The sequence below is a fragment of the Trematomus bernacchii genome, unplaced genomic scaffold (assembly GCF_902827165.1).
Source record: "Trematomus bernacchii unplaced genomic scaffold, fTreBer1.1, whole genome shotgun sequence".
Taxonomy (NCBI): Eukaryota; Metazoa; Chordata; class Actinopteri; order Perciformes; family Nototheniidae; genus Trematomus; species Trematomus bernacchii.
Genome location: NW_022987702.1, coordinates 99,248 through 126,170, shown reverse-complemented (window position 1 = coordinate 126,170; position 26,923 = coordinate 99,248). Strand labels below are relative to the sequence as shown.

Sequence of the window (26,923 nt, the reverse complement as noted above, 5' to 3'; positions counted from 1 at the left end):
CATTAGCAGATAAAACAGTGTTTTGTGAGATGACGTAGAGTCAATACAAAGACCCAGATCCGTGCCTGGCAACACGAAGGAAGTGAAGATGTTAAATTCATGTCACCTGCGTATTCGTGCAGCGTGAAACATTTCAACTTGAGTGTAAAGTTAGTGACGCTCTGTTACAAAAACCTGTCAGTGTTGAGATGGTGCTCCTGTGGTCTCTGACGGTCTGAGGGGAATCAGAGAGGAGAACAGAGCTCTACAGCAGCTCATATTCAATCAGGGTTATTCATGTTCCTGTATAAACCAGAGACTGACTGTGGTGATAACAATATAGTGACTGCTGTACTTATGACTTCATGAAGTTACTCTGAGTGTTGATGGAGCAGCTAATGTTAGCCTAGCTTTAATCAAACCGGTCTCATTCTATGCTCATTGTGTTGGAGACAGATCTGACAAAGCATTAACTCAGGCTTTTTACAAATCAGTTTCATTCTGTTGTTATTTAGGCATCCTTTCCATATGTTTACTGCTATTAATTCACAGCAGATTCTATGTTGGGTTTATAAAGCACCGGGTTAATACAGTGTGTGTGTAGATACAGGGAACATGTGCTCCTCTGGGTCAGGAATCCAGACAGGATGCTCTCTGGTTTGATGATCATGTGAAGTGTAAGCTATCTACCTGATCACAAGGGTATATTATATAGACCTTTTTTTAAATATCAAACTATAATTTGCCCCCTTGTTGTGCCTTTGGTGAGAATCAGCTCCACTAATGTAAAGTGCCTTAAAGGATGTGTTCATCTCCACAGAGGGAAGAGGAAGAGTGGTGTTCCTGTGGAGGAGCAGTTGTCCAGCTGTGCTCTGTGTCAGGACGTCCTGAAGGATCCAGTCTCTACCAGCTGTGGACACTGGTTCTGCAGACAGTGCTTCACCTCATACTGGGAGCAGAGACCTCCATCAGGAGACCCCTCCTGTCCCCAGTGTGGGAAAAGACCCAGAACCAGAGCTGGCCTGCAGACAGCCAGTCAGACCAGCTCTGTACGAGGTAAGAGGCCGAAGCGTCTTATTCCTCTTCCTGGTTCATTTGTTTGTTTTATTAGGTATTCTGTTGAAGAACATAGACATTACAATGTTTATAAAACATTTAAACTCATTCTGTTTTTATTAGTTTTATTGTTAGATTCTCAAAAGCATGTTCCTGATTCTCTCCTGTTTCCTTCTCTTCCAGCAGATAGTGGTCTGCAGGAGGTTTTAGATGAACATAGGCTCAGTCTGAGGAGGAGATGTGAACGTGTGACTGAAGGAACTGATCAAAGTGAAACCCTCCTCAACAGGATCTTCACTGAGCTCTACGTCACACAAGGTCAGAGTGAAGAGGTTAATACCCAACATGAGGTGAGGCAGCTGGAGACAGCTTCCAAGAAAGAGACCCTCCATGAAACTCCAATCAAGTGCCAGGACATCTTTAAAGCCTTACCTGACCAACAGACTCTCATCAGAGCGGTCCTGACCAACGGAGTCGCTGGAGTTGGAAAAACCTTCTCAGTGCAGAAGTTCACTCTGGACTGGGCCGAGGGTTTGGGAAACCAAGATGTCAGTCTGGTGATCCCGCTCTCCTTCAGGGAGCTGAACCTGATCAAAGGTGAGCAGTACAGTCTTCTCAGGCTGCTCCATGTTTTCCATCCAACCTTACAGAAGGTCACAGCAGAGCAGCTGGCTGTCTGTAAAGTGCTGCTCATCTTTGATGGCCTGGATGAAAGCAGACTTTCTCTGGACTTCAGAAACAATGAGGTTGTGTCTGATGTCTCACAGCAGTCCTCAGTCAACGTGCTGCTGACAAACCTCATCAGGGGGAAGCTGCTTCCCTCGGCTCTCGTCTGGATAACTTCCAGACCTGCAGCGGCCAATCAGATCCCTCCTGAGTGTGTGGACAGGGTAACAGAAGTACGAGGCTTCACTGACACCCAGAAGGAGGAGTACTTCAGGAGGAGATCGAGTGATGAAGACCTGTCCAGCAGAATCATCTCTCACATCAAGAGCTCCAGGAGCCTCCACATCATGTGTCTGATCCCAGTCTTCTGCTGGATCACTGCTGCAGTTCTGGACCACATGTTGACTACAGACCAGAGAGGAGAGCTGCCCCAGACCCTCACTGACATGTACTCACACTTCCTGCTGGTCCAGACCAAGAGGAAGAAGCAGAAGTATGAAGAGGGACATGAGACGAGTCCACAGCAGCTGACGGAGGCTGACAGGGAGCTTCTTCTGAAGCTGGGGAGGCTGGCGTTTGAACATCTGGAGAAAGGAGACATCATGTTCTACCAAGAAGACCTGCAGCGCTGTGGTCTTGATGTCACAGAGGCCTTGGTGCACTCAGGAGTTTGTACAGAGATCTTCAAAAGAGAGAGAGTGATCTTCAAGAAAACAGTCTACTGCTTTGTTCATCTGAGCATTCAGGAGTTTCTGGCTGCAGTCTACATGTTGCACTGTTACACCAACAGAGACACAGCGGTACTGAAGAGCTTCCTGAAGAGAGACTGGCCCTATAAGAACAGTAAAAACAGTGATCAGGATTACCCATCCCTGGATGTCTTTCTAAAGGGAGCCATGAAGAAATCCCTCCAAAGTAGAAATGGCCACCTGGACCTGTTTGTCCGCTTTCTCCACGGCCTCTCTCTGGAGTCCAACCAGAGACTGTTAGGAGGCCTGCTGGATCGCACAGACAACCGTCCAGAAACCATCCAGAGAGCCATCAGCAACCTGAAGGAGATGAGAACAAAAATCTCTCCTGAAAGGAGCATCAACATCTTCCACTGTCTGACAGAGATGAAGGACCACTCAGTACATCAGGAGATCACAGAGTTCCTGAAGTCAGAGAACAGATCAAAGGAGAGACTCTCTGAGATCCACTGCTCTGCTCTGGCCTACATGCTGCAGATGTCAGAGGAGGTTCTGGATGAGTTGGACCTGACGAAGTACAAAACATCAGCTGAGGGACGAGGGAGACTGATTCCAGCTGTGAGGAACTGCAGGAAGGCCAAGTAAGTCCAGATGTGATTAACTTTGTAAACTAATGTGGATCAGAAGTTTAATTATTCAAATAAACACGATATCTATATATCTATATCATTTCCCACCAATAACAGAGTTAGGTCTTAACCTGTTTAGCCCGATTGCCCCCGCCGGCTGGGGCAAACACAACAATCTTGCACGAAACTGTGTCTCAGGGCTTCTTAAAGACATTTGGTACATTGATAGGGACCACAGTTCAAAGCTACTAGTAACGATTTAGTCTCTACTATTGTGCATCAATTGACAAGCTATACATAGTTGATTTTCACAGGGCATACAATATTTAAGCCACCTTCATAACTCAAACAGACCAGATAGCTCAAATATAAGGGAGTGATGTACCGACTAACAGAACTAAACCAATAAATAAATAAAATAATAAATAATAATACTAAAACTATACAAAGACAACAAATAAATATAAATACATATTAAAGAAGAAAGGGAGCGGGGGCGGGGGGGGGGTGTCCATTAATCTGTAGACAAAAATGCGAGAGATTGGTAGAAGGTTAAGAAGGGTTGCCACTTAGTGTAAAACATAGAGGTTTCTCCTCTTAAGGAATATTTAATTTTCTCCAATTTTAGAAAAGACATAACATCGCTGCACCACTTAGCATTGGAAGGAGCTTTTTTGAAGAAGTGAAGAAGAAGAAGTCGTCTTGCCAATAGCGAAGTAAATGCCAGAATTTCCAATTGCCCCGAGTTGTATCTATTGTAATCTTCTGGGCACCCAAATATGGCAATATGTGGACAGACTTTCACAGTGAGCGAGAGTATTTTTGAGATATCCTCAAAAAACTTCTAATGGGCAGGAGAAGAACATATGGGATAGGTTGCAGGGAGAGGCTTGACATTTGTGACAGATGTCAATAACAGTGGGATATATTGGTGACAGTCGTGCCTTTGAGAAATGAACCCTGTACAGCACCTTGAACTGTATGAGAGTGAGACGAGCACAGGATGAACTTGTATGAATCATTTTAAGAGCAGTGTCCTTCCAGTGATCATCTAAGTTCACACCCAGCTCAGCCTCCCAGGCAGCCTTGATTTTAGTGGTGTGTGAGCTGTCATCGGTCAGGAGTTTGTTATACATTTTTGAAATAAGTGACTTCTGAAGGGGATCAGAACAAAGAACCTCATCCCATATTTGATATGGGGGTAGAGAGGGAAAGGATGGAAACAGGGATTTGGTACAGTGTCTAATTTGGAAATAACGAAAAAGGTGAGACTGTGGGAGTTCTAATTCACATGATAGATCTGTAAAACTAAGAAAAGTATTATCCTTATAAAGCTCTCTAAAAGTCCTCAGGCCCTTCTCATGCCATACAGAGAAAGTGGGGTCAGATAAGGCAGGTCGGAATAAATGGTTTCCCAATAAAAGAGCTAAAGTGGATGCAGAAGTAAACTTGAAATAAATGAGTACCAGATTCTAAGAGTAGAACTCACCACAGGGTTACATGTATAGCCAGAGAGGTTGGTGGGAATAGAAGAGGTAAGTAGCGCCATTGCGGAGGATGAGCCACAAGATGTGCCTCTAACTTACACCATGGAGGATGCATTGATTTTGACCAAAATGAAATCATGTGTATGAGTGAAGCCCAATAATATAATTGGAAGTTTGGGAGAGACAGTCCAGCATTAAGTCTACATCTTTGAAGAATAGATTTACGTATTCTGGGAGGGCTTCTTAACATTTAACACCCTATTAATGTGTCATACACACTTAACGGGAAGAAACTCAGCTACCTGACGATATGAACCATTTTAGCTAAACGAAACACAAGGCTAACACCAAGCCTCTGAATTAGCACTAAGCGGAAAAATGCTAACGGACTTAGCACAGAACTCACGGTAGAGATATGTTATACTTCATGCTATCTGCACAAACTAGATACTATATGAAAGCTGAGATTCCACAGATTCCAATGGTATAAGTATCATCACGGTGTGACCAAAACTCACCGCAGCGAAAGCCACAAAGACACACAACTTCACTTTACTGAGCCAAAACGGCAAATAGTCTTACCTTTGCTGTTTTCTGATCAAAAGTTGTGTTCAATGTAGGGATGTTAAGATTCACCGATTCGCATCGGTGCACCGGCATAAACGTTCAAGATGCGAGTGCACCGGTTGAAAGAGTGCACCGGTTGAAAGAGTGCACATCGGCTACAGTTTGGGTTGAACTCGCGATGCATCGATTGTAGCGTCTTTACATCGGTAAAAAAAACGATTCATTCATATAATATCCTCTCATCCTGTCAGCACTCAGCAGAGACGATCTTTGATCTTTGCTTCGCACTACGGAGGCCGAGAGTCTCAGTTATCAACACACATGGAAGTCGAGGAGAAAGAGAAACACAGCGCACCGAAAAATACCTACAAATCAAACGTTTGGCAACACTTCTAATTTTTCAAGAAAGACGGTCAACTTAAAGTACACAAGTAGTACGAGGAACTTAGTGACGCACATAGAGGCAGCATGGGGTCTGCGGCTGAAAAGAGAAACCTGAAAGTTAGACATATGAGTTCAATCACTCAGTGAGGTGTTCTGTCAGAGAGAGTGGTGTTTAGTTTACAACAGACTGTGACTGCCAATAATAGTTTAAATGTCTTCCTTACTGTAAGCAGTTATGAAATACCTGCTTGTGAAAGGTTATTTTCTTTATTGTTCCTATAGAAACCACTGCTTTCTGCTCACTGGTGAGTTAGCCTATGAATGAGTGTTAAGCACATCAGGCTGGCAGTTGTATGTGCATTGCACTATGGTAGTTGTTATTTGCACATTGTTAATCCTGGGCATCCTTAAATTGTTTAACTGTGAGGTGTTATAACATTGAACTGTACTCTGGAGACAGAGAACACTACTACACTACTACTTTTAAGGTAAAAAAGAAACAGCATGATGGGATGTGCAGTACTAGTAGAGAGAAGCAAATATGTGAAGCACTTTTTTGTTAATGTATGATTTGCTGCATATAAGGAATACAACAAAATCCTCTGTGGTACCATATTGAAGTATCATTATTTTGCATCGTGTTGAATCGCATCGTATCGCCCCGTATCGCATAATGTTGAATCAAATCGTATCGAACTGTATCGCAACAGGGGTGAATCGTATCGTATCGCATCGCCTGGTGTTTCAAAGGTATCGTTAATGTATCGTATTGTTGGTAGCGTATCGAGATGCGCATCGTATCGGCCTCAGTGATGGAGATGCACATCCCTAGTTCAATGGCATTAAAACGATAAAACGCTGCTGAAGGTTAATCCAATGTCTCTGTGTCACTTTGAAATGATTACTGATAATCCATCATCATATTTATGGCAATAAAAGTATTTTTCATATAGAGTGTAACCAGTGGCGGCTGGTGGAAAATATTTTAGGTGGGGCTTGTTGGAGTAGAATACCTCTGCTACGCGCCGTTCGTTGGATGAGGCTGGATCTCTATTAAATTAAGAAAGGAATTGAAAACACCGGAATCAAAGTTATAACAAATTATCTGAGTTTACTTCTAGTAGGAAACCAAACACATATACAAGTTATACAGAGTACTCCGGGTACCCCGGGCTTTTAGATTTGTGATGCGATTCGGATAAATGCATCGGGATCAAACCAACTCATCAAACCAAAAAGAAATTGGACTTCAGGTCTGTGATGCGATTCGGACACAGATATCGGGATCAAACCAACTCACCAAACCCAAAAGCAATTTTACACACACAAACGTCAGTATTTCTATCTGTCTTTGGGGCGGAGATTTGTCGATTCTTCCTTCCCACTTTTCTCCCAAGCGAATTAGAGAGCCCCTGGGGAGGAGCTGTTTAAACTGACCACCTCCCCCAAGTGCCCTGACTGGCTGGATTCGCTTCTGGTCTGGTTCAATCAGAGGTCTGCCCAGCATGTGAGATCCCAAGCCACCCCAGGTCAAAAGTCAATGTTTATCTTTACCTTATCTTACTCTACATTCCTTTCCCAGGGGATCTTTTCCTATTTTACGATGTCTTTAACGACTTAGAAACAGCATCTGGCTCTTAGTGGTGATAAGGATCAATGTTGGTGTGTGAAACACAGAATCTCTGAGCCAGTGAGTTTAAAAGTGAGAATAACATTCTTTTTCTAAGTGATTATCAAAACCCGTTCAAACAATACATGTTTACTTCAATACAGTGTAGAATCATATCTTTTTCCTTCAATCCCTCTTTTGATCTCACCTCACGAGATCAACATATAGCATTTGAAACATTACCACTGTCAATTTTCTTCTTACTGTGTCTGTCCCAACATTTATATAAACCCATCAGAAGTTGGGATATAGAGCACTTTAAACCTTTAGGAACAGTCCACAACAACAACTTATTATGACAGTGGAGGGAGAATAAAATATGTCTAAAAAGCAAAGTCCTTGTCAGCTGAGTCATCTTTACTCTTCCCTCAATGGTGGAACTGATGAGTCTAACACACAGTGAGCAGATACAAGGCACACAACAACAACAACCACATGTCACTAAAATGGCAATAAAAGTAGCCACAGAAATTAGAAAAGACATTATCATACTTTTCCCTCTTTTGGTAACACATAGTTCTGTAGAATAAAAAATACCAATCCCTTATATTGTGGGATATAAAAATAAAGTTGAAAGTTCCTCAAAAAAAAAATGGATTGTTCAGACAAAGTTCCACACCGGCTATATCAACCTGTTTCAGCGGGAAATGGAGTTCCCTGTGCCGTCTTGGTTTGCCATATCTTCGTCCCCCCAGCCCGCTGACGGCGGCTTCTGGGGTGCTTGCTAGAGAGATGTGGCCTGATTGTCCTCCCCCGGCCCGCTGATGGCGGCTTCCGGGTCGATGCTGGAGAGATGTCCCGATCCTCCTCCTCCGGCCCGCTGATGGCGCCTCCTGGGTCGACTGCCTTGACGAGAGCCAGATCTGTTCTGATGTCGTCCAGGGTCCTCGCGACGAGGGCCAACTCTGTCCTGATGTCGTCCAGGGTCCTCGCAGGTGTTTTTCCCGACCGCAGACTGGCTCCAGTGGTACCAGTTGTCTCCCTTTCCATCTAGGCGAACGGCATGGGAGGTCCCCTCCAACCAGACGTAATCTGCTGTGTTGGCCTTGTGTTTCTCGGGTCCCCCTTTTGACGTCAGCAGCCTGTGTGGAGAAGTCTCATACCAAGCCCTTAAGTTGCTGGAAATATGGTTTTGAAATCATCTTTTCTACTTCTTTAGTGTTTATTGGCGGCACCAACTAGACTGGAGTGTGGACAAGAGACTATGCAGAAAATAATAAACAAAAATAAAAAATAAAAAATAAAAATAAAAAATAAAAAATAAAAATAAAATTAAAAAATAGAACAAAAATAAAAATAAAACAAAAAAGGAACAAACTAACAAAACAAAAAATAACCAAAGCTAGATTATTTTAACTGTATCAATTTCTCTTAAAAGCAACAAATAAAACAAAACAAAAAATACCATAACTAGTATTTTTAAATTGATAAATTTCTCCTAAAAACGTAATAATCTCACATACATATTGTCTGATGTATATCCTATCCTTTTCCCCCTTTTACTGAAATAGAACGCCGTTAACGGTGTTCTTATTTTCAGAAACATCGAGCCTTATACATCAGTTATTTAATATCAGCTATTTATTTATTATTACTATTACTTATATATCAGGCATTAAATGTCAGCCTTCTTCCACGATTGACCTCGTCTACATTATCTGACTTATATTGATACGTGTCCGTTTGTATTTATTTAATATACTGGGCAATTATTGATAACTTTTTGAATCTCCCTCTTTTCTTAACAACTTGAGGTATGGCTATTTTGAAATCTGACTTGGTTAAGAGATGATTCGTTTATTGGTGAAAGGAACACTCTTCCCCTCAATGGTGTGGGGGTGGATATTCAGGGAGAGTTCCTTACAATCTCCAGATCTTCCTCTCAGTGTAGAGGCCATAAAACCTTTTAATGGGCTCTGTGGTCTGTTCAGATTTAGATTTTCTTCCTCTCCAGAGGTCAAGCCTGTCTTTGACCCTGTATGCTGCTTTGATTCTGCAGCACCTCAGGACAGAGAAAGGGAGATCTCTTCCCAAAAGCGTAAGCTTCCTTTTGAGCAACATAGCTCCACATTTAACACTCCCTGACTTGTTTGTAAAGCGTTCTTTAAGGCCTGAATTGAGTCTTCCGTTATGTAACGGAAAATCCCATTTCCAAAAAGGGTCAGTTTAATAGCCCTTATCATATTATCGCTCTGTGCTTGCATGCTAGGACCTATTGTCTTTGCCAGAGCTGCTGCTACTCTTTCTACATGTATTAGCTCCATATTAGCAGGGTTCACTAACATGGTTGGTTGATCCAGTTTAAGATTTTCAATATCTTCCATTACTATTTCCAACATTCCTTTTCCCTGAATATCAGGTCTAACAATGTGTTTTCCTTTAGGAGTATTAGATGGGATACTCATAAGTGGCATTTGTGAGCCCTTATCTCCTTAGGGTGGAGGTAGGGTCTCAGACATTATACCACCTTCTCGTTGCTCTCTGTCTCTCAAGTATTACACAGATTTGACTTTAAAAAAATCACACAGAGCTTCTCATACCTTATCATATCACATTCAGGCAAATTTTTATTGTGCGATGTTTATTTCAACAGATAGCGTGACTTCCAGAAGTAGGCTTCTACAATCTCCTCACGGTGATTACGACTTCAGGTCAAGAGTTAAAAACTCAGTCAACAAAATCTCTTTATCGTCACGTTTAATGAGCCTGATTATCCCCACAACAGTTTTGTGATGAGATACGGTCGTTCCAAATAATTAGTTGGAGGTCGCGTCTCTCTCCTCCTCTATCACCCACCATATAACAATTACAGACATTTTATACATTTTAAAGCACCACGAAAGGTAACCGCATTAATCAATCTTATCATGATCTGCGGGGAATGCAACCCTTTTTTACACCTTTTGTAGTCTTTAATGAAAGCGCTGCAAGGTAACCGCATTAATCAATCTTATCATGATCTGCGGGGAATTTAACCCTCTTTTTCTAGCCTTGCAGCCTTCGTATTTAGTGAGTGAAGGGCTGGGATCTACCCGCCACACTCAAACACTATATTTGCTCTAGATCCAGGACTGAATACCCTTCTCTAAGCACTAATAATCTAATTTAACTAGAATATGTATTGTATTTCCCACCGTGACTACAAACACTGAGAACGCTGCTGACAACTCTAAATTTTTTAGTATAATCAATCACAGATTTTTCGATAATCAAAACAGGTGTCTGCTCACCTTTTGTATATGGCCATTGGTTTAGTTGTCACCAGTATCTCTGTGTCCTCCCCCTGGACTGGATTCTGTCCCCCGGCTATCGGTGTTCCTTTCTAGAGATCAGCTCACAAACGTCGGGAGTCACCACTTGTTGGAGTAGAATACCTCTGCTACGCGCCGTTCGTTGGATGAGGCTGGATCTCTATTAAATTAAGAAAGGAATTGAAAACACCGGAATCAAAGTTATAACAAATTATCTGAGTTTACTTCTAGTAGGAAACCAAACACATATACAAGTTATACAGAGTACTCCGGGTACTCCGGGCTTTTAGATTTGTGATGCGATTCGGATAAATGCATCGGGATCAAACCAACTCATCAAACCAAAAAGAAATTGGACTTCAGGTCTGTGATGCGATTCGGACACAGATATCGGGATCAAACCAACTCACCAAACCCAAAAGCAATTTTACACACACAAACATCAGTATTTCTATCTGTCTTTGGGGCGGAGATTTGTCGATTCTTCCTTCCCACTTTTCTCCCAAGCGAATTAGAGAGCCCCTGGGGAGGAGCTGTTTAAACTGACCACCTCCCCCAAGTGCCCTGACTGGCTGGATTCGCTTCTGGTCTGGTTCAATCAGAGGTCTGCCCAGCATGTGAGATCCCAAGCCACCCCAGGTCAAAAGTCAATGTTTATCTTTACCTTATCTTACTCTACATTCCTTTCCCAGGGGATCTTTTCCTATTTTACGATGTCTTTAACGACTTAGAAACAGCATCTGGCTCTTAGTGGTGATAAGGATCAATGTTGGTGTGTGAAACACAGAATCTCTGAGCCAGTGAGTTTAAAAGTGAGAATAACATTCTTTTTCTAAGTGATTATCAAAACCCGTTCAAACAATACATGTTTACTTCAATACAGTGTAGAATCATATCTTTTTCCTTCAGGCTGTGGAAATGGTGATCAAACAATACTAGGGGGGGTCCTGGGGATGCTCCCCCGGTAATTTCTTTTGAGAAAAGACCCCTTAAATCATGACTTCTGGTGATGTTAGAGGGGGGGAGAAGGACAATTTGAGGCTTAAAAATATGAGAAGACTGATCAATACCTCCATAACTTCAGTGTGGTTAGAGCTATGAATCTTCCAAAACTTCCAAACACCTTGTCCTGGACATAGTTTCTACAGCATAAACTGTGCAACAGTACAGTAGGCCCACACAAACTGCAGAACACCGGGGCTTTGGGAACACTGATTTAATTCCCATTTAACCTGTTAAGGGGCTTTTTCCCCCCGTTTTTTCTCTCACGAAACTGTGTCTCAGGGCTTGTTAAAATGTAATAAACTATTCCTGTGTCCTACTCAGAGGAAACGCATCTGATATGAACCATGTTTACCGAAACAAAACACAAGTCTCACAAGAAGCGTCTAAATGAGCCCTGAGCGAAAAAATGATAACGCACTCTAGGTATAAATCAATCGATATACTTATCGGATATGCACAAACAAGCTTACAAACTGAGATTCCACAAATTCTAGAAATATAAGTATCATCACTGAGCGATCAGAACTCGCGACAGGGGAAGCAAATACAGACATCACACGATGTAGCTTTAGGTAGCAAAACATGGAGATATGCTCACCTTTTGCAGAATAACAATTCTGATCAAAAACGAGAAAAACGCAGCTGAAGGTTAATCCATAGGTTAATCCAATGTGTCTGTCACTTTGAAAAATGATTGATGATCCATAATTCCATTTTTATGTCAAAAACTGAGTTTTCATTAGCTGCTAATGGTAGCTTCCAGAGTGTATGACAGCTTCCTGTTTTGCCTCCTTGGATACGAGTCCAAACAACTCACAGACTGCACCGGGCGCTCACGTAGGAGCCCTGTGACCAGTGGCGTCGCCTGGCCTGGGCATCTGGGGCTTTAGCCCCGAATGTTTTTTCTGTAGCCCCGGACAATTCTCCCTCAATAATATAATACATTAACCGTGCTTTACGTGAACCTCATCATGACACAAGAGAGGACGGCAACACTGTAATTTCCCGTGTTCAGTGAATGCAACAGAGGCATGACACCAGACCAATCAGAGAGTTGCATGGAAATAAACGTGTGCTTGTGTCATTCAAGCTCGGCTCTGTGTGTGTGTGTGGCAATAGCGCATTTAGTGTGATAGAGAGAGAGAGAGGGAGAGAGGGGGAGGGAGGGACCGCTGCCAGCAGGGACCTGTTGTTAGCATCTGGTTAGCTAGCTGCACTAACGGACATAAGGAGCTGTTTGTTCCACAAGAAGCTGGAGGAGAGTCCTCTCCTCTCAGACTGAGAGGAGAGGACTCTCCTCTCAGGGACTGAGAGACTCAGGTGAGCTAAAGGACTCTCTGAGTGTTTAGATAGTTAACTTTAGTCTAAGTTATTCTCAGTGGGTCTCAAACTGTTTGGTCACAAATTATTCAAAAGATTATTTCCGCGGCACACCTTCATATGATCATTATAGTTATAAAAAAAATAAGAGAATAAAGGGAAAACAGTTATGAAATACTATATGGCAGTAAAACAAGAATAGAGTTTAAAAGGGGAGTGATTAGTAAAATATCCATAAAGAAAAAGTACATCTGTTTACAGTTCTGTTTCATATGGGTGCTGAGAGAGGTATCCATAGATCTCTTCATTTTGCTCTCAAAGTGCACCAGATTGATGCTTTTAACTTCAATATTTAAAAAAAAATCTTCCCAGGGGAGCATCCCCCCGGACCCCCCTAGAGGAGGTGAGGTCTGCCCCCCACTCATAAAAAAATACCACTTTACCCCTGCCTATATGCCGTGAGCTAATTATCGAGCCTTTATTGTAACAGTCGCAGGTGTACTGTGTGTGTGCGATGTGGGGAAGTGTTGCAGTAAAAAGCCACTAGTGCCGCCCGCCCACTGGTGGGCGAAGCCCCGAATGTGTCCAGGCCAGGCTAGCGCCCCTGCCTGTGACCATCAGATTTGACGACGCTGATTTGGCTGTGAAATCTATGTTCGGCGGCATAGTTTAAAGATAGCAACAATGTTGGCTCTGCTGCACTGCTGCCCTCCTAGTCGTCGGGCGCTGTGCATATGCGCCACAGACGAGAGGGAGTAATGAGTACACGGGCAAGGCCAGGCAGGAAACATGTGACTTATCAGTAACTTTAGACATCGTAACACAATTTTAAACGAGATTTTATTGTAGATTATACATTTTACTGATACCAATTATATAATATTTACCTTGTCATTAAAAATAAAAATAAAAATAAAAAATATATTTTTTAAATAAATATATATATATATATATATATTTTTTTTAATGTGGGAAGAGGGGGGGGGCGGCGCCCCTAGCGCCCCTAGGGCCGGCCGCCACTGAGTGTAACGAAGCTTTCGGTTTGGGCAAACTGCGTGCGCATCACTCTCACTCCTCAGAGGTAATGTTTAGATGGAATTAAGAACTCCCCCTCGATTATATTGGCTCTAAAGGTTCAAAAGTGATCCCATCATTCAAGGGTGGTTTTCACTATAAGCGATGTTTGTTTTTTAGACGACACTATCATTTACATTTTTATCAGAACATATGTCAAATATGTTTTTCATCAAATGCTTGAGGTCTTTATGTTTTCCTCTTTTTTTTTAACACATGTTGTAATATATGTGTTATTATAGACTTACTCGCTGTGGACTCTCAGAGGCTCACTGTGAAGTCGTGTGGCCTCAGCTCTGAAGTCTGACTCCTCCCATCTGAGAGATCTGGACCTGACTGGGAACACGCTGAAGGATTCAGGAGTGGAGCTGCTGATCTCTGGACTAAAGAGTCCAAACTGCAGACTGGAGGCTCTCAGGTCAGTTCACTGACTGAACTTCATCCGTTTGTGTTTATCATTTTCTGAATTTGAACAAATACATTTCAATTGTTTTTTCCACTTTTGCTAATGACTGCATATTGATCAGAATAACAAAGAGAAGGTGAATGTGTGAAGGAGAGTGTTTGAGCTTCCACAGACTCCCTCTGTGCTCCATGAGTCAGTGGAGATGCTGTCAGTACTGATGAGCTGTGAGGGAGATGAAGGAGTTGTTAAACATCTGATCAAAGTTAAAGTTCCAGATTATCAGTGGATTGTTTCTGCATCATCTCTGACATTAAAGGGGACCTATCATGCAAAATGCACTCTCTGATGTCTTCTCTACATCACCATGTGTCCCCGGTGTGTCCCCGGTGTGTCCCCCGTGTGTCCCCGGTGTGTCCCCGGTGTGTCCCTGGTGTGTCCCCGGTGTGTCAGGAGACTCACAAAGTGTCAGGAAATAAACCCCTCTCTCTTTTCCTCCGTACCCACATCTCTAAAAACGGGGGAACAACGGAGCTGATCTAGATTTGCTGCGTCATGACCACATTACTAAAATGTGGGCGGGCTTTACACGCCACGGGCCTATCAGAAAGCGTTGCTGTCAGAAACAATGAGACGTGTTCTGGAAGTAATATGGTCTGTGTTTACATTAGCATGCTAACACTCAGAGCTAACCTGTACTGGAGAGAGCATGTGTAAAGAAGCAGGAAATCAAAAGGAAGTCACCTTGTGGTAAACCTGAGAGAGAGAAAGAGTTTGAGCTCCATACTGTTTCAGAGAGAATCCTTGATGTGGTTTGGAACATGATGTGGAGTTTCATCACGGCAGCATTTAGCTGACTTTCTGCTGGGAGAGTTCTGAGCAGGCATTAGCTCCCCCCTCCTCTTTTTTTAAGCTAAGGACCCGAACCTGCTCTTCTCTAACAGCTGGAACAGAGGGAAATGAGGGATTTCTAAAATGCATGATCTGTTTGGTATTTTGAGCAAAACACATCATAGACATGTTTTTATATATTTGTATAGGGCTGTCAGTCGATTAAAATATTAATCGCGATTAATCGCAAATTAATCGCACATTTGTTATCTGTTCTAAATGTACCTTAGAGGGATATTTTCAAGTTGTTAATAGTGTGTGTGTGTGTGTGTGTGTGTGTGTGTGTGTGTGTGTGTGTGTGTGTGTGTGTGTGTGTGTGTGTGTGTGTGTGTGTGTGTGTGTGTGTGTGTGTGTGTGTGAAAGAATGTGGAGACACTGATGGATCGTTGGAGCTATGTGCAGCTCAAGGCATATATGCTCGAACGGGAGCTGCCTGGACGCTGCAATCATGTTGCGCGTACTATCCGTGCTGAGTGTGCTGACTTTTCGTACAATGTCCCACTGTCTGGCTACCTGCATAAAGTCAAGTGCTCGGCGCAGTTGTCGGCGAAATGTCATTGAAACAGCTCCTTATATCCGTTAGCGCAGCTAGCTAGCGCCAGATGCTAACAACAACAACACGTAAGGTGTGCCTCGCTCGCGCGAGTCGCACCACACATACACACACCCTCCCGGTCCTCCCGATGGCCAGTCCGGGCCTGCCGGTGAGCGTGGAAGTGTGGTCTGCCACAAGCGGGCGGCAGGAGCGGGGCTGTCAGCATCAGCTTGTAGATGGTATTTTAAACTCGATGCGCTCTGAAACTACGGGGCGGCCGAGGACAAAAAATACACATGCGTTAATCGCGTTAAAATAATTAGTGGCGTTAATTTTTTTTTGCGTTAACGCGTTATTAACGCGTTAACTTGACAGCCCTAATTTGTATATATCTGAGACCCATAATATAGGCCTAAAGATAGCAGATAGGACACCTTTAAAACCCTGTTTAACTCTGATCAGATTATTAAACCTGGAGTTATTTCAAACAGGAACATTGTTTTATAAACTTACATCATGTTCTCTGTATTCAGTCTGGAGAGCTGCAGTTTGTCAGAGATCAGCTGTTCTACTCTGATCTCAGCTCTAAAGTCCAACATCCATCTGAGAGATCTGAGCCTGGGTTTCAACGCTCTGAAGGATTCAGGAGTGGAGCTGCTGAGAGATCTTCTGGAGAGCCCAGACTGCAGACTGCAGACTCTCAGGTCAGTTCACTGACTCTCTGTTACTGCTGGAGATCTCATGTGTTTATGTTTATTATTCTACATGAATATATTACATCCATACGTTTGTAAATGTTGTTTTGTTCATATGTCTCTAAATGTAGTCTGCAGTCATAACAGTTGATTGTTTCCTAAAGTAACTATTATTCTTCCTGTTAGTTGTTAAAGTAAATGTATGTTTTCTTTAGTAAATGTTCTGAATAAAGGAGGTCCTCTGAACTAATATTAGTTTTACATAAAGTTTACTTTCTGACAGAGAAATGTTAATGTTCCCATCATTTAGACGTGTTCTCACAGATAATAACCAGAAGGCTGATATAATGATGATCCTCAATAACAGAATGACAGTCTCTGTAATTCAGGGAAAGATCCTTGATTAGGACGCAGTAATGATGAGCTGCACATTTCAGACCTGAACATCTGACTGGATTATAAACTGATTTCTATCCTCATCATGTTTTCTTTATTCAGAGTGAGGGGCTGCAGGTTGTCAGAGATCAGCTGTTCTGCTCTGATCTCTGCTCTGAAGTCCAACCCCTCCCATCTGAGAGATCTGGACCTGAGTAGCAACGATCTGAAGGATTCAGGAGAGAAGCTGCTGAGAGATCTTCTGGAGAGTCCAGACTGCAGACTGAAGACTCTCAGGTCAGTTCACTGACTCTCTGTTACTGCTGGAGATCTCATGTTTCATTTGTAGCGTACGTGTTATCCCTGAACGAATAAATGTAATTTGGGTGCAACAAATGATCTTCTTAAAAACGCAGAAACAGAGGGATAGCCCGGTGACCTAGCTACTGAAGTTCACAAAGGAAAAATAATAATCAACCAATTCACTTTCCACATATAATGTCTGTATTTTTAACCCCAAATAATAATCAGTACATTAAACAAACAACTCATGTCACAGACCATTTACCAGAAACACTTAAGTCCAGTAGATACAAAAACACAAACAAATAAGTCACATTAACTCACAAAACATCAATCACTTATGTGACTCCGAGAGCCTACGATTGTTTACATCATGTGGATTGACTGTGGGTGAGTGTGGGGGGGGAAGAAGTATTGTTTGTCCTTTGTCACTCAGGGTAGGAGTGTAGTTCAGAGGATAGGGATGAGTGAAAGTAAAGTTGTAAAGTTCTGTTTTTCCAGTTCAGAGGGTGGTGTGTGTGTAGAGTGCAAGAGGAGGAGAAATGATATTGGTGTAGTGAGAATAACTTATCTGAGGGTGACAGGCCGGAGTAGATCACCGGATTGCAGGTTTTAACTGGGAAGGGGAAAGTTACATGTTTTCCCCACAGCTCCTGGGTTCAGTGGCAAAACTCCCAAAAATAGCCTGATTTCTCTGATGAAGTCCATAAGAGTCCACTTTCCTCCTTGTTGGATCCGACGTCCTCTTGGTTCTTTCTCCTCTCTTTGAAGGACATGCTGTCCTCCTTTTATCAGCACACAGGGGCCAATCATTTCCTTGATTGGTTTCCTCCAGCTTCTCTCAGGGGTGCTTGATTAGCCACTCCCTTTTCTCTCAGGGAATCTGTAGGAGTGTGTTTACTTTTCCCCCTGTCCTGCTACACATCAGATATTCACTTGATTCTTCTACATTCATATTTTACATCCATAAAGTTGTAAATGTTCTTTTATTCATACTTTAATTTGTAGCTACTAAAGTAAGAACTGCAGAGATAATGTTGTCTGATTCTTGAAGGAACTGGAATAGATGTTAGTTGTTAAAAGTAAATCTATGTTTTTAATATTTAGTAAACGATAAAGTCTGAATAAAGTTCATCTGAAGTCATATTAGTTTTACAGGATAAAGTTGACTTTCTGAAGAAGACATGTTTTTGTTCCCTTTCATTTCAATGTTGAGTAACATCTGATTATAAACTGATTTGTATCCTCATCATGTTTTCTTTATTCAGTCTGATGAGCTGCAGTTTGTCAGAGATCAGCTGTTCTGCTCTGGCCTCAGCTCTGAAGTCCAACATCCATCTGAGAGAGCTGGACCTGAGACTCAACGATCTGAAGGCTTCAGATGTGAAGCTGCTGAGAGATCTTCTGGAGAGTCCAGACTGCAGACTGGAGACCCTCAGGTCAGTAAGGGGTCTCTGCTGGTTCAGCAGTATTGTATGAACCACAGGGAGGTGTTTCTCTCTCTGGGGAAACAGATCAGTGATGTTACCCACTGACTGCAGGCTCTTTCATTCTTCCATCAACTATAGAAGGCCAGCTGAACCTGCAAAGCCACACTTTAGTAATCAACTCTCTAACAGACGGGCTTTTACAGAAGAGTGGGAAAGGTGGTCTGTTCTTATGGGATGCTTTTAGTTTCTAGACCAGGGGTGTCCAAACTGCGGCCCGGGGGCCAAATGCGGCCCTCTGAATCCGCCCTCAGCAAATTCTGAAAGTTTAATGAAATATGAACCACAAATGAAACTTGTGCTTTTCTTATATTGTACTTCTTAAATATATATGTACACATATATTACTCAGTAGTATTCATGTGTTCATAATCCCACTTTTAAAATAAATTCAGTCATTAAAGCTGAAAACATGTTCTAACACATCTAACTTGATAAGAGAAAAGCCCAACAACTTATTTTTATAACAAGCGTGAAATAAACCTTCATATTTCCTGTGATTATAATCAATCTGAAGATCCTGCTTTAAGGAATGAGCTGCTGACAGAATAAAGTGAACCCTCTGGAGAGCTGGGAGCTGTTTTGGGGGAAAAAGGTTTGGACCCCCCTGTTGTAGACCAGTGACTGGTTACTTCCTGTCATGCAGCTGAGAGCTGTGGCAGGCAGTCGTAGTGTTTGCAGAGAAGATCTGATGGGATGTAAAGCATGAGATCAGGACTCTGAAGCTGACTCAAAGAACTAACACTTATTTAAACTGGATCTTGTTGGAGTAGAATACCTCTGCTACGCGCCGTTCGTTGGATGAGGCTGGATCTCTATTAAATTAAGAAAGGAATTGAAAACACCGGAATCAAAGTTATAACAAATTATCTGAGTTTACTTCTAGTAGGAAACCAAACACATATACAAGTTATACAGAGTACTCGAGTACTCCGGGCTTCAGGCCTGATGATGCGGTTTTACAGGTAGACAGACCAGCTTTCAGAAAACGAGAAGTATGGACTCCAGGTTTGTGATGCGGTTTACCGTCTTCTAGCACCAACTTTCAACAGACCAGAAGCATTTTACACTCAAAATCATCAGTATTTCTATCTGTCTTTGGGGCGGAGATTTGTCGATTCTTCCTTCCCACTTTTCTCCCAAGCGAATCAGAGAACCCCTGGGGAGGAGCTGTTTAAACTGACCACCTCCTCCAAGTGTCCTGATTGGCTGGATTCGCTTCTGGCCGAGGTCAATCAGAGTTTCGAACAGAGTGAGACCCCAAACCACACTAGGTCAAAAGTCAATGTTTATCTTTACCTTATCTTACTCTACATTCCTTCCCAGGGGATCTTTTCCTATTTTACGATGTCTTTAACGACTTAGAAACAGCATCTGGCTCTTAGTGGTGATAAGGATCAATGTTGGTGTGTGAAACACAGAATCTCTGAGCCAGTGAGTTTAAAAGTGAGAATAACATTCTTTTTCTAAGTGATTATCAAAACCCGTTCAAACAATACATGTTTACTTCAATACAGTGTAGAATCATATCTTTTTCCTTCAATCTCAAACTGTTGGATTGTGTTCATCTCTACAGGATCACAGGAGAGCCGTTCAGAGCCAAGATCCAGAAGACCTGTGAGTACTGAAACCATATCCTCCATTCATCAAGATACTAAACTCTTGAATGGAGCATGACCTCAGAGGAAAACAACACTCTTCTTTCTCTCTTCATCATTCAGGCTGTTTCTCTGTGTTTTCATCATCATCATTCTCTCTCTCTCCTTCCCTCTCAGGTGACAGAGTTTGGACTTTGGAGAGACAGCTAACGGACAAACTCAAGGAACTGAAAGACACTCCCTAACAGGCCGTATGCTGTGTAGCTTTACCTTGGATGACTCAGTGCAGTGTTCTGTGCAGGTTGTTGGTTTGCTCTTCCAACTCAAGGAGCTCAAAGACTGATTGGAAGTTGACATTTCTGATTTCTGATTCAATGTGAAGGAAAATTCACCTTTGAGTTGATACAGTATGTGTGTGCATATAATGCCCCCTTTGGCCTAACCTGGGAGAGCCTTCTGTTCACTGCCAACCTAAGGAGCTCACACATGTTAATCAAGAATGTATTATTATTGGCTCAGCCAGGTTTTACGGGTCTACTTACAGACGGGTCACTCATTTTGAAATTATTTTATTTTTCTTTAATTTTTCATCCTCGTGTAGAATGCTATCACGAAACACACATTTGGATTATAGCACAAAGAACATCTGATTTAATGTGAGGTAGGGAAATAATCATTTGAGTAAGCAGCTTGAAAATGCACCTTGAAAATGCTTGAAAAGTGCTTGAATTTGAATCCTGCATCTTTTATACCTTGCCCTTTTGTTTGCCCTGTTTTCGAAGTCGCCCTCTTGCTACTTAAAAAAGCGCTTTTGGTCCAGCTAATGTCCCTCTGCATGCTAACTGTACGGGGCTGTATTTTAGTTGTTATTAGATTCATAACAAATAAATCCTGAAAGCTGAATTCCTCTGAACTTCAGTGACTCTTGATTTCTCTGTGGAACAGATTGTTCTCCTGCAGAAAGAGATTATGAAGCAGGAAGCGTTCAGTGTGTAGGTTTAAACTCACTGTGAGGCTCGGCCCTAGATACTAACTGAGATATCACACACACATTTCTGTGTTTCATCAGGAGCAGCTCTGGGTGTTAGCAGATTCTTACATCATCCTGTGAGCCTTAAAGTGGGAATACTGAGTGCAAACTGGAGTAAAAGTGGTACCCAGAAATGCTTGCTAATGTCTACATCCTGGCATTCTGGCATTCGTTGTGTACAAAATGTCCATGCATTACTCACTCAGTTCTGTGTCATTCTCTGTATGAATGATATCTGCTAATGGAGAATTTGATTAAGCCTCCAACTGGCTTCATGTCAGGCTCTTATGTCACTCCTGCTGTTGTCTTCATAGCCAACAGGTCTTTGTGGAGAATGCAGGCAGCTATCATGATAGTGCTACTCCCGTCAGTTTGGTAATCACACAGAACATTTACTTTCCTCAGGCTGTATGAACAAATATAAACGGTTAAAACAGTCACACAGATGCACAACGTTAGCTTCAATATCTACATGAGGACCGGAACCGTAAAGTAAACAGATATGGTTCTAAACTGTATTGAAGTAAACATGTATTATTTTGAATTGTATTTTAGTGAACATGTATTGTTTGAACTGTTTTAAGTAATCACATATATACATATTGTATTCTCACTTACAACTCACTGACCCAGAGATCCTGTTACACACACATACACCTCCTCCCACCAGCACACACACATTTTCTTTTCAAGGTTCTTTCTGGGCATCAATATATCTGTGTACAATGTTTGGTTGTCTGGGAAAGAATAGTTTGTGTGAAATATTCCTTGGGAAAGTAAAGGAGTGAATATCGGTGCAGAGATAAGATTGACTCTGTCCTTGTGAACTTCAGAATCTCAGAAGAAAACATACTTTTCTCAGAACTTTGATTCGCTGTATTGGACCCGACCAGAAGTGAATCCAACCAGTAAAAACACCTGGGGGAGTGAGCAGCTCACACAGCTCCTCCCCGCGGACTCTCTGATTCGCTTCGGAGTAAAATGGGAGGGAAGAGTTAACACATCTCCGCCCCAAAATATGAATATGAATACTGTTGTTTATGCATGTAAATGCTTCCTGTTTGCTGACTGGCTGGTCCCGATACCTGTATCGCACAGCAGTAGAAACCTGAAGTCCGGAGTACTCTGTAAACTCGTATACGTGTTTTGTTTCTTACCAGTAAAATCAGATTATTGTTATAACCTTTATTCCGGTGTTTTGAATCCCTTTCTTTATTAAATATAACCAGCCTCATCTAACGAACGGCGCATAGCGGAGGGGGGCTGTAAGTCACCATCCAACAGTGTTTGCTACAACAAGCGTTAGCCACTTTTCCTTTTAACATTTCTCATAGTGCAGACATTTTGCTACTCAAATCAACTCAGTCTCACGGCATTTCGTGTTATAGTCACAAAATTAATGTAATCTATTGATTCGTGTTCACCAACACGATTTTCGCTTTTTTTTCGTGTCACACAGAACGATTTAAAAAAAATGCTTTAAAAGCAATGTATTTCTATTGGTAGTATGTTTCGTGCCTGCTACACGTCTTTTTGTCCGGTCGGGTCTTGGAAGACCAGAAGCTGTGTGGTTCATAAAAACATGTTCTTACTCAATATCTTACCCTAAGCCTAACCCTTTTATTTTAAATAGTATAATGTCTGAGTTTTTTTGCCGTCAGTGAGGAAAATAAATGGCTCAGAGCCTCAGAATACTCACACCTGTATTTTTTTAATCTCTTTTTCCTTCTAATTTGTTATTATTTACATTGCTTTTAAAATTGTTCTGTGTGACACGAAAACAATGGGAAATCGTGTTGGTGAACACGAATCAATAGATTAATTTCGTGACTATAACACGAAATGCCGTGAGACTGGGTTGCAATGTTGGCAGCTAAAAATAGCATCTAATACAAGCAGTCAAAACAGGCAACTCATATGAGCTGTTATAGGGTGATGCAGTGACGAGTCCTAAAACCAGGAAGTGAGTCAGCATTTCACCACTTCCTGTTCCCTCGTCTCAGAGCCAATGGGATCTCTCCATAGGATTTTGTAAAATATCTGTAAATAAGGTCTGTGGTTGAGACACATTGAAGAGACGGATCACGTTTTGTTCTAGGACATTAAATCCATCAGCAGTGACCCCACTGGTGATTTCTGAAGAGTTGACGTGTCTGAAAAGCGATGGTTGTTACCAAGTGGCTGAATAGGACTACAGAAGTCGTGGAGGACGTTGTACGTCATTACGCCGAACACGTAAACACTCCTCTAAGTTTGTTAGCCCTGTTCTGCTTGAAAGCAAGTACCTGCCTCCTGCAAACTGTTCAAACAAACGCTTCAACTCGTACAGTTTAGAATCTGTGTGTTTGAATATGGATCTGAAGTTGGTGTGACGTTGAAGTCGTGCTGCTGTACTCGGCTGTAGTTCCTTTATAGCATAACGTTAGCATTTTGCTTCTGGCCATTAGATTTATGATTAGAACATTATAAAAGTAGGGTAGACATGTGGAGATTATCCGGCTGAACAAAACATTTATCAAACAGGTTAGTTTTCCACAGACATTATTTCCAGCTATTTTCCTAAATCCTCTGGAGAAATCCTGTTGTTTTTTTGTGGAGGGAACCAGCAGCTTCCTTCAGGGAACCAGCAGCTTCCTTCAGGGAACCAGCAGCTTCCTTCAGGGAACCAGCAGCTTCCTTCAGGGAACCAGCAGCTTCCTTCAGGGTGAATACGTCCTCCCTGCACCGCTCTATAAGCTACTTATATTAGCTGCTAATGTTAGCTGCAAAGAAAAACAACAACAAGTGAGGCCATGAAAGGATTTGTCTCCTCTGAATGTCCCAACCAGCAGAGCACCAGGTTATCAACATGATAACAAACAGAAAAGAAAAGTATTCAAAGGCAACAGACAAAACTCTTCTTTAAAGTTCATTTCAAAACTTTATAGCGTATACTTTAAGCATTTGATACTGTCGATCATCGCATCTTGAAGCAGAGGCTAGTCAGTATTGGCATCACAGTGCACTGAGATTTGTGACAAACTGTAAAGCATTAACTCATCACTGTACCCTGTATGCAAGGGCTGGTCTGCCTTCGCTAACTGTACGGAGGCTCAGTCACTGGAACATTTTTATATATAAAGCCATGTTAGGGAAACTTCCATCCTACATCTGCTCCCTGATCTCACGGCGAATTGTAAGTTAAATTAAATTAAATGTGCCAACTGCTAGGACTGTCTTAGGGAAGATAGCTTTTAGATGCGCAGCTCCACTGTCTTGGAATAGTCTGCAAATGAAATGGAAACTGAGCAATCTGGTGCCACTACATGTTTTTAAAGCTCGGTTGGATGCTTCTCAATCGGATGCTGTTGGTACCTGTTCATGTGGATAGTTATGTAAACTGTAATCCCTGTAATGATGCTGTATGATGTCCTTTTTGTTGTTCTGTTGTTTAATGTTTCATGTGGAACCTACTTGAGCAGGTCTCCCTTGAAAAAGAGAGCAATGATCTCAAAGGGATACACCTGGATAAATAAAGGTTTGAAATGAAATGAAATTTGACTCGTTTTTCGCTGACAGCAACTTTATTAAAATAAGAAAAACACAAAGAAATGATTCCCTTCATGTTCAGTACAAAATCACTGAATCGTCATTTATATCTGACAGCATCTGGAGAAAATAACAAAACCTTCATCAGTATCTTCCTCTTCTTCTTCTTCATCACCCAGCTCCTCTTCTTCATCACCCAGCTCCTCTTCTTCTCTCTCTTCTCTCAGAACAAACTCTATATAGATTTAAACAGAAGAGCGTTTTCATCTTAAATACAGTACGTAGCACAGCTCCTTCACACGAGCAAATAAATAAAGTGGAATGATAGATTTTATTTGTCTCTCCATCACTTAAAGGTCAGATAATATAATATATAATAATTAGGGCTGTCAGTCGATTCAAATAGTTAATCGCGATTAATCGCAAATTAATCGCACATTTTTTATCTGTTCTAAATGTACCTTAGAGGAATATTTTTCAAGTTTTTAATACTCTTATCAACATATGAGTGGACAAATATGCTTTATAGTTTGTTTATTATCATTTGAACAATGACAAATATTCTCATGAATATTAAACACAACAACCTGAACATTACAAATATTCGCCTCAATTTAACCTAGAACCTCTCTCATACAATACAGTGTGTGTGTGTGTGTGTGTGTGTGGGTGTGTGTGTGGTGTGTGTGGTGTGTGTGTGTGTGTGTGTGTGTGTGTGTGTGTGTGTGTGTGTGGTGTGTGTGTGTGTGTGTGTGTGTGTGTGTGTGTGTGTGTGTGTGTGTGTGTGTGTGTGTGTGATCGTTGGAGCTATGTGCAGCTCAAGGCATATATGCCTGTGTGTATGAGCTGTGTTGCGGCACTGTCAGTGCTGAGTGTGCTGTCTGGCTACCTGCATAAAGTCAAGTGCTCGGCGCAGTTGTCGGCGAAATGTCGCTCCTCTGTTTTCATTGAAACAGCTCCTTATATCCGTTAGCTCAGCTAGCTAGCACCAGATGCTAACAACAACACGTAAGTTGTGCTTCGCTCGCGCCACACATACACACACCCTCCCGGTCCTCCCGATGGCCAGTCCGGGCCTGCCGGTGAGCGTGGAAGTGTGGTCTGCCACAAGCGGACAGCAGGAGCGGGGCTGTCAGCATCAGCTTGTAGATGGTATTTTAAACTCGATGCGCTCTGAAACTACGGCGGCCGAGGACAAAAAATACACATGCGTTAATCGCGTTAAAATAATTAGTGGCGTTAATCTTTTTTTTGCGTTAACGCGTTATTAACGCGTTAACTTGACAGCCCTAATAATAATATCTAACGTGTCCAACAATATGATGATGCTATCCTCCTTGTTACACCTTCATATAACGTTTGCAGAAAATGTCTGCAGGTGGTTTTGATGCTATTGAAACCTCTGGAGGGTTTTCAGCAACCTTTCCAAACAAACACATCCTCTGTGGTTCCATCACGCCACAATAACTCTGGATAAAATAGGCTCTTATTTTATTCATGATTTAAAGGAAGTCTTGCAGGAAAGAGTTTTTATAACCAAACGTGTAAAGGATGAACTTTGGTTTAACCGTCCTCTCTGTGTCTTCTGCACGACATCTGCTTCCTGTTCAGAGTCCAGCCGCTTGGGAGCGCACACACACGTTGATTATCACTTCACATCAGTGTGTCTCCTCAGTGTGTGTGTGTGTGTGTGTGTGTGTGTGTGCTCCCTGGGTCATGCCGAGCCGAGGCTGTCGAAGCCGCAGAACTTCCATCTTTTCTCCAGATTGGCCCCCACGCCGCTCAGCTCCTGCAGGAACATGGAGGGCAGACGCAGCATGAGGCGCTCCAGCTCCCCCGCAGACACCTGGGGGGGGGGGCATTTAACTATTTCAACATCAGAGACTCAGAGGAGTACAAATACTTTGTTACTGTACTTAAGTACATGTTGATGGCTTGATGCTTGATGCGCCGGTGAAGATGGCCGCATCGTCTATGTGCTCCTCTCCAACTTTGCCCATTTTCGTATTTTGTACATATTTCTTTTACTTTTGCCGTTTTACTTTTAACATGGTTCGCAACATGCTAGCCGACCGCACCTACTCTGCCATACAATATAGCAGAGAGGAACTTCTCCAATTGCGAAACTTCGTGGACAATAATAACCCTCCGACAAACAATGGAGATTCACCATGGCTACCTGTTGCTGTTCTACCTGAGAGACGCAAGAAGAAGACAAAGCGGGGATGCCGGGCCGGGTTGCTGGTCAGACTGAGGAAACGAGAGAATCGACCCCCTCTTCCGAGTATTCTTCTGGCTAATG

General features: G+C 42.3%; 1 protein-coding gene and 1 long non-coding RNA gene across 2 annotated transcripts; both read left to right on the top strand.

Annotated features, from left to right (window-relative positions):
- The first annotated feature begins 2,434 nt into the window (after positions 1–2,434).
- On the top strand, positions 2,435–14,156 carry LOC117490103 (NLR family CARD domain-containing protein 3-like). Its single transcript, XM_034139689.1, has 2 exons — positions 2,435–3,031; positions 14,019–14,156. The coding sequence occupies exons 1-2, from the start codon at positions 2,469–2,471 to the stop codon at positions 14,074–14,076; spliced, it is 621 nt and encodes a 206-aa protein (XP_033995580.1). The 5' UTR covers positions 2,435–2,468; the 3' UTR covers positions 14,077–14,156.
- A 4,094-nt stretch (positions 14,157–18,250) lies between these two features.
- On the top strand, positions 18,251–20,966 carry LOC117490105. Its single transcript, XR_004556645.1, has 3 exons — positions 18,251–18,417; positions 20,042–20,082; positions 20,241–20,966. It is a non-coding gene; the product is annotated as an uncharacterized LOC117490105 (long non-coding RNA).
- The last annotated feature ends 5,957 nt before the right edge of the window (positions 20,967–26,923 follow it).